The 8897-nt window shown below is 50.1% G+C and overlaps 1 protein-coding gene across 1 annotated transcript; it reads left to right on the forward strand.

The window, feature by feature from the left end:
• The first annotated feature begins 6612 nt into the window (after window positions 1-6612).
• Window positions 6613-7663, forward strand: LOC132225509 (uncharacterized). Its single transcript, XM_059680612.1, has one exon. The coding sequence runs from the start codon at window positions 6745-6747 to the stop codon at window positions 7348-7350; it is 606 nt and encodes a 201-aa protein (XP_059536595.1). The 5' UTR covers window positions 6613-6744; the 3' UTR covers window positions 7351-7663.
• The last annotated feature ends 1234 nt before the right edge of the window (window positions 7664-8897 follow it).

Below are 8897 nucleotides of genomic sequence, written 5' to 3' on the forward strand. Positions count from 1 at the left end.
AAGATAAGGACTTTGCTGGGCCCAGCCTGGAAGACCTGCATCGTGTTAGACCAAGCTCAGAAGACATGGAGTGTGCTTGACCCAGCCTGGAAGAAATGGACTGTGCTGGATTTAGCCTGGAAGACATGGATCGTATTAGACCCAGGCTAGAATACATGGCCTGTGTTAGACCCAGCCTGAAAGATATGGATTGTGCTGGGCAGAGCCTGGAAGACATGGATCATGTTACGCCCAGCCTGGAAGACATGGACTGTGCTGGGCCCCTCATGGAAGATATGAATTTTTTTAGACACTGCTTGGAACACATGGATAGTGCTAGACCCAGGCTGGAATACAAGGATGGTGTTAGTCCCAGCCTGGAAGACCTGGATCATGTTAGACCCAGCCTAGATGACATGGACTGTGCTGGGCCCAACCTGGAAATGATGGATTGTATGGGCTCAGCCTGAAAGACAAGGATAGTGTAAGACCCAACCTGGAAGACATGGAACGTGTTAGACCAAGACAAGGACAAGACATGGACAGTGTTGGCCCAGCCTGGATGATATGGATCGTGTTAGACCCAGTCTGGAAGACATGGATCGTGTTAGAATCAGCTTTGAAGACAGGGACTGTACTGGGCACCTAATGGAAGACATGGATCCTGTTAGACCCTGCCTGGAACACATGGATCATGTTATACCCAGCCTGGAAGACATGGATCATGTTAGGCCTAGCATGGAAGACATGGATCGTGTTATACCCAGCCTGGAATACATGGATCCTGTTAGACCCAGCCTGGAACACATTGGTCATGTTATACTTCGCCTGGAAGACATGGATCGTGTTAGACACAGCCTGGACAACATGGCCTATGCTGGGTTTAATCTGGAAGGCCTAGATTGTGTTAGATCCAGTTTGGACGACATGGACTGTGCTGGGCCCAGCCTGAACACATGGATCATGTTAGACCCAGTCTGGAAGATATGGACTGTGCTGGGCCCAATCTTGAACACGTGGATCATGTTAGACCCACCCTGGAATACATGGAACGTGTTAGTCCCATCCTAGAAGACATGAGTCATGTTAGACCCAGCCTGGAAAACATAGATCGTGTTAGACCTAGCTGGGAAAATGTGGACTTTGCTGGTCTTGGACTGGAAGACATATATCATGTTAGACCAACCGTGGGCAAACTACAGCCTGCGGGCCGGATCCGGCCCATTTGAAATGAATAAAACTAAGAAGAAAAAAAAAGACCATACCCTTTTATGTAATGATGTTTACTTTGAATTTATATTAGTTCACACAAACACTCCATCCATGCTTTTGTTCCGGTCCTCCGGTCCAGTTTAAGAACCCATTGTGGCCCTCGAGTCAAAAAGTTTGCCCACCCCTGTGTTAGACCCATCCTTAAATATGGTCTGTGCTGTTCCCAGCCTGGAAGACATGTACTGTTCAGGGCCCAACCTGGAACTCATAGACTGTTCTTGGCCCATCCTGAAAGACATGGATCATGTTAGACCCAGCCTGGAAGACATGGACTGTGCTGGGCCCAGCCTGAAAGACATGATACGTATGGTCCCAACCTGAAAGACATGGATCGTGTTAGACCAAGCCTGGAAGACATTGACTGTGTGAGCCCATCCTGGAAGAAATGGATCATGTTAGACCCAGCCTGGAATACATGAATCATGTTAGAACCTGCTTGGAAGACATATATTGTGTTAGACCCAGGCTGGAAGTCATGGAACATGTTAGACCCATCCTGGAATACATGGACTGTGATGGGCCCATCCTGGAAGACATGGATTGTGTAGGAACCAGCCTGTAAGACATGGATCGTGTTAGAGCCTGGAAGACATAGATTGAGTTATACCCAGCTTGGAAGACATGGACTGTGCTTGGATGACATGGATTGTCTTAGCCCTAGCCTGAAAGAATGTATTGTGTTAGACCAAGACTGGAAGATATGGACAGTGCTGTGCCCAGCCTGGAAGACATGGTTGGTGTTAGACCCAGTCTGGAAGTTATGGACTGTGCTGGGTCCAGCCTTGAAGATGTTAATCATGTTAGACCCACCTTGGAATACATGGGTCATGTTAGACCCAGGCTGGAATACAAGGATGGTGTTAGTCCCAGCCTGGAAGACCTGGATCATGTTAGACCCAGCCTAGATGACATGGACTGTGCTGGGCCCAACCTGGAAATGATGGATTGTATGGGCTCAGCCTGAAAGACAATGATAGTGTAAGACCCAACCTGGAAGACATGGAACATGTTAGACCAAGACTGCAAGACATGGATAGTGCTGGGCCCAGCCTGGATGATATGGATGGTGTTAGACCCAGCCTGGAAAACATGAATCATGTTAGACGCAGCTTGGAAGACATGGACTGAGTTGGGCGCCTAATGGAAGACATGGATCATGTTAGACCCAGCCTAGAACACATCGATCATGTTATACTTGGCCTGAAAGACATGGATCGTGTTAGACACAGCCTGGAAGACCTGGACTGTGCTGGGTTTAATCTGGAAGACTTGGATTGTGTTAGAACCAGTATGGATGACATGGACTGGGCTGGGCTAATTTGACTCATGCACATAAAACCAGTGGGAAATGAAGTATGGTAGCAATCATCTTAGGTAGAAACTGTAGTTTAACTCTAACCCTGCTGTTTGGCTTCTGTACTTATTTGTTTTGTTTAACAATAGAAAAGTTACTTTGATTTTCTGAACTTATGCATGCTATCCCAATCAATTGAATCCTTCACTGTTGGTGGTGTGAATATCCCATTGATTGTGATCTCACTGGTTTTAGAAAGCGCATTCTTCTGTACCTGGGAACCAGGACAGCATAATTATCCTAAATTGCCTCAGTGGCTACAGATAACACGTTCTGGTTGACTCAGTGGTCCCAAGACCCGATGGCTCCAGATAATGTGTTCTTGTCAACTCAGTGGTCCCAAGACCCATGGTTCCAGGCAATGTGTTTCCATTGATTCAGTGATCCAGAGACCCAAAACTATAATTTAACTAATATGCTCAATTCTGCTTGTGTAAACAGCTTTTTTTGCAAACCCTGGGATATAATCAATACCTTTGTGATTTTTGCCTATACAAATCTGGTGTTGGTACTAGGTAATTACTGCAAGATTTGGAGTGCATGGCCCCCTCGGAGTCCCGGATTTGCAATAAATGTGACTCCTTAATTTGACTTCTTGAGGCATCCTTGTGTGATTCGCGGGGGACATTACAACACCAGTAAAGCCCCCAGAAAAGGAAGGTTGTGGGGCATGGACCAGTCAAGGGACGTCCAGATGGGCTGGACCCCAGCAGCAAGCTAACCTACGGGTCCGAGTGTCTCCCCGTTGGTGGTCAGTGCAGGTCATAGCAAGCTGTTGAGCAGTCTTAGCATATCATTAGCATATTACACTTTGGTTGAATGGACACTTAGCGTATTAGGTTTTTATTATACACTAGAGGCCTGGGGGTCCCTCAGCCCAGCCTGCACCCTCTCCAATCCGGGACCTCTCAGGGGATGTCCAACTGCCTCTCACAATCCTGGACCACTGGCTTCTAACCGCTCACCTGCCTGATCACCTCTAACCCCTCTGCCTGCCTACCTGATTGCCCCTAACCACCTATGCCTGCCTTCCTGATGTCCCCTTATTGTTCCCCTACTGGCCTGATTGCCCCTAACTACTCCCCTGCTGGCCTGATCACACCTTACCACCTCTGCCTCACATCACACCTGGGACCCAGGATTCCTTCCTCTGGCTGATTGCAGGCATCCGGGACCCAGGCTTCTCTACCGCTGGCTGGCCACAGGCACCCAGGACCTAAGCCAGCTTCACCTGGGCCAGCCGCAGCCACAGGGGACCATGGATGGACGGCTTCGCCTGGGTCACAGCCACAGGCACCCTGGACCACGGGGCAGGCAGCTTGTCCCTTTCCCAGGCCGCAGCCTGGCTGGTCCCCATTCCTCTCTCGCGAGCTCATTTGTGCCTGGCTGGTCCCTATTCCTCTCTGCTCAGTGTTGAGTGTCTGAGTCGTTATGGCGTGATGGCATAAGGGCGTGATGACCTTTTGCATATTAGCTCTTTATTATATAGGAAGTTGCCTTCTATAATTAAATGCATATCATTTTCCAATTTAATTTGAATTTTTAATCCTTAAGAATTAAAAATTAATTTTTCAATGATAACAAAGAAATAATCAGAGGTTTCTCCTGGCTTTAGGGGTCTGGAGGTAGATGCATAAAGGATACAACAGGAGGAGCACAGTTCAGAATGGTGGTGGAGATCAAAGGAGGCCTAAGTGTAGGCAGTGCTGGACTCGAATGTAGCTGGCCACAGGATAAATGCAACTGGAGGATGATGTTATCATTAAGTGTGCCATTCTGGGGCCAGATCTCCTGATTGTCTAATTTATATTGTGGCCATGAGGTACTGCAATAAAAAATGAGATGCTGAGTCTAATTTGGTCTCATAAAATGGAGGCCCTTAAGTGTCTTTAAAAGGCAGACCTTGGAAAGGATTGAGATTGAGTTGTCCAGGGCATTTGCAGCAGGGAGAGTTGCAGGCCTAGTAAGAGGGAAAAACCAAGGAGTGGCATCACACCTTGCTTGCTGCCCTCTTTCTGTGTGCTCAGACCTATTCTAGGAGGTGTCCCCCACTAGAAAGATCAGTGTACAAGGGCTTGCTACTTACTCTCTAGTATAGACCGGACAGACCCGGTGCTCAGGTGTCTTGCTTCTTGTGCATCATGTGACACAACCTGGGCCATCTCCCCCTTGACAATGCAAAACTCACATGCAGAGACTCACATGCCCAAACTCACATACTGAGACTTGGTCCCCAAAATAAAATCCTACAAGGTGTTCTGTGAAAGGGCGAGGGCTATGCCCTCCATCTTACCCTGGATCCTCCATGTTGGGGCAGCTGCCATGTGCTCAGGAAAGTACCTTCTTCCCGGAAGCCGGGATTTCTTTAAACTAACCAATGACAATCAAGGGACATGTGCGCCATAGAGATGACCACATCCTGTGTAACAAGACCCGACTTGTGCCTGGCCAATTGGCAGGGCCCACAGTCAGCTCCCCTCCCCTCACTATTAAAGCCCTGATATTCTCACGAGTGGCATTCTGCTTCCAGTCGCTGTGTCGGCCAGGAGGCAGGGTCGAGTTAGCTAGCTCAATACAGGACCCTCTGCTTTTGCATCGGAATGGCTCCCTGGTGTGGTTTTTGGGGATCTTGAAATCTGGGCATAACATTTTGGGGGCTCGCCGGGATCCCCAACACCATCGAGGGACCCCCAGTCCGGAGGGCCTGACTGACCTCGGTAGGTCTTGTTTGTGTCGTGTGGTCGTGTGTGTTTTGTTGTGTTTTGTATCTATCTTGTGTGAGCTCACTTCTGAAATCTGTAATCATAATTGCCCGCATGATCTAGGGGATCAAGGGCGGGAGGAGTCGGGGGACGCCTTGATCCTCCATCTGGAGGGATATAGCTTTGCTTCCGCGGAGTCGGAAGGTCTGTAGAAATCCCTTCAATCTGAGACAGGCGGGTCGCTCCCGCTGGTTGGCATGCAGCCATCGTTTTCGGTTTTTGCTTCCATGGAGTTGGAAGCTTGTTTTGGTTTCGCTTCCATGGAGTTGGAACACTATATTTTCGGGCCCCTGAGTTGTCTGTGTTTGTGTTTTTTCGGTTTTATTTTGTGGATTTACTGGATGGACATTATGGGACAGGCTCAAACTACTCCTTTAAGCATTATGGTCGATCATTTTAAAGAGGTGAAGGGAAGGGCCAGCAACCTCAGTGCGGAGGTCCGGAAGGACCGGTGGCGGACTTTTTGTTCTAGGGAGTGGCCGACTTTTAATGTCGGGTGGCCGCCGGAGGGGACTTTCGATCTCCCCACCATTCATCGGGTTAGGGACGTCGTCTCCCAGCCCAAAGAGGGACATCCTGTCAACTCTCTTACATTGTTACTTGGCAGGACCTCGTGGAAAATCCACCACCTTGGCTTAGGCCCTTCCTCCACACCCTCCGGAGCCAGAACTCATTCTTGCCTTGCAGGAAGCGGAGAAGAAGAAGGAGAAGAAGAAAGCCACCCTGCCGTCAGCTCCAGCTCCCCTTTACCCGGTTTTGCAGGGGGGAACTGGAGAAGAGTTAATTTTTCCTCCCCCGTATCATTTCCACAGGATGCCGGAGAGATTCGATCCTACCCTGTCGCGGGAAGCTGACGCAGTTCCGGGAATGGCTGGGGGCGGGGTTCCGGGAATGGCCGCGGTTCCGGTTCCAGTAGGAGGCCCACCTCTCACCCGGCAAAGAGCTCAGCAGAAGCTGTTTGTCGCAGCACCCAACTCCACTATCAAGACCCTGCCCTTACAGGCCGCTGGACCTCCAGATGCGGATGGCAACCAGCCCCATATTTATTGGCCTTTCACAACTAGCGACCTCTATAACTGGAAGGCACAGAACCCTAAGTTCTCCGAAAAACCGGGGAGACTTATTGACTTGCTAGATTCAATTCTTTTCACCCATCAGCCCACATGGGACAACTGTCAGCAGCTTTTACAGGTTCTGTTCACAATGGAAGAGAGAGAAAGGATCCTCAATGAGGCCCAAAAGATGGCTCCTGGTGTAGACGGAAATCCAACCACAAACCAGGCCCAGATAGATGTCTCTTTTCCCTTGACTAGGCCTGAATGGGATTTCAACACGGCAGAAGGTAAGGAGAGGCTCTTGGTCTACCGTCAGACTCTAATGGGAGGTCTCCACAGGGCTGCTAGAAAGCCCACCAATTTGACCAAGGTAGGGAACGTACAGCAGGAAAGAGATGAGTCTCCAGCTTCCTTTCTAGAACGGATCATGGAGGCATATCGCACCTATACCCCCATGGATCCAGAAGCCCCTGAGAATAAGGCAGCTGTAATCATGAGTTTTATAAACCAGTCAGCCACAGACATTAGAAAGAAACTGCAGAGAATAGATAGATTAGGAGAAAAGAGTTTACAGGTTTTACTGGTAGTAGCAGAGAAGGTGTTCAATAACCGAGAGCCCCCTGAGGATAGGCAAGCCCGCGCCATGGTGGCTGCCAGCGACAAGCAGACTCGAAACCTGGCCAAGATTCTGCTAGCCACCACCATGGAGTCCCCTGAGGAGCAGACCCGCCGCCTTCGCCAGCTTGCTGATGGCCAAGAAAGAGGTAAGGGAACTGCCCGGGGCGGGAAAAAGAAGCTGCAACAGAACCAGTGTGCTTACTGCAAAGAGATAGGGCACTGGGTCCGAGAATGCCCAAAGAAGGCCGGTAAAAAGGGGAACAAGACAGACCGGGTGGAGGTCTTGGAGCTGGAAGAACTGAGTGATTAGGGAAGTCGGGGTTCGGACCCCCTCCCCGAGCCCAGGTAACTCTTAGAGTGGAGGGGACGCCTGTTGACTTCCTTGTCGACACTGGAGCACAACATTCGGTTCTCCGCACACCTCAGGGGAAGCTAGCTAATAAAAAGTCCTGGGTTCAAGGGGCAACTGGCATGAGCCAGTATTCATGGACTACCCGAAGAACAGTAGATCTAGGAACGGGCCGGGTATCCCATTCCTTCATGGTAATACCAGAATGCCCCTACCCCCTATTAGGATGGGACTTGCTAACCAAGATTGGAGCCCAAATAACCTTCAGACAAGGGGGGCCTCAGGTCACCAATGGCGAAGGCCACCCCATCCAGGTTCTGACTCTGAGATAGGAGGATGAATATCGCCTCCACCAGGGTGCGCTCCCAGTAGAGAACGATATGGACAGGTGGCTGCAAGAATTCCCCACAGCCTGGGCAGAGACAGGGGGAGTAGGACTGGCCACTCACAGAGCCCCAACCCTGGTAGAACTAAAACCAGGAGAAGGCCCAATGAGAGTCAAACAGTACCCTATGTCCCAGGAGGCTCGGAAGGGAATCCAGCCTCACATTTAGAGACTGCGAAGCCTAGGGATACTGGTTCCATGCCAATCTGCCTGGAACACCCCGCTCCTGCCAGTCAGAAAGCCCCATACGAATGACTATCGACCAGTTCAGGACCTCCGGGAAGTAAATAAAAGAGTCCTGGATATACACCCAACCGTTCCTAACCCATACACTCTCCTAAGCTCTCTGGCACCCTCTAGAATCTGGTATACTGTATTAGACTTGAAGGATGCCTTTTTTAGCCTGCCGCTAGCGCCTCAAAGCCAACCCCTATTTGCCTTCGAATGGCACGACCCCGACCCCGAGGAAGGCTACAGCGGACAATTAACCTGGACGCGATTGCCCCAAGGATTCAAGAATTCGCCCACCATCTTCAACGAGGCGCTGCATGAAGACCTCGGTGAGTACAGGAGAGAACACTCCAATCTCACCCTTCTTCAATACGTAGATGACATCCTGATTGCTGCCGATACCACCAAAGATTGTGAGCAAGGGACCAAAGATCTGCTGGCCACCCTAGGAACCTTAGGGTACCGGGCCTCGGCGAAGAAGGCTCAGATATGCCAAAAGAGGGTGAGTTACCTGGGATACATACTGGAGGGCGGACAGCAGCGGTTGTCAGATGCTAGAAAAGAGTCTTGAAAATCCCTGCTCCCACCTCCCGGAGGGAGGTGAGGGAATTCCTAGGATCGGCTGGCTATTGCCGCCTCTGGATATCAAGTTTTGCTGAGATCACCAGGCCCCTATATGAAGCCACCAAGGAGGGGAAGGCCTTTAAATGGACTGAGACAGAAGAAATTGCCTTTAATCAGATAAAGAAAGCTCTTTTGGCTGCTCCAGCCCTGGGCCTACCAGACATTACAAAACCCTTTCGCCTCTTTGTAGACGAGCGCAAAGGAGTAGCAAAAGGAGTTTTAACCCAGGCTTTAGGCCCCTGGAGTCGCCCAGTAGCATATTTGTCTA

The sequence above is a fragment of the Myotis daubentonii genome, chromosome Y (genome assembly GCF_963259705.1).
Source record: "Myotis daubentonii chromosome Y, mMyoDau2.1, whole genome shotgun sequence".
Classification (NCBI taxonomy): domain Eukaryota; kingdom Metazoa; phylum Chordata; class Mammalia; order Chiroptera; family Vespertilionidae; genus Myotis; species Myotis daubentonii.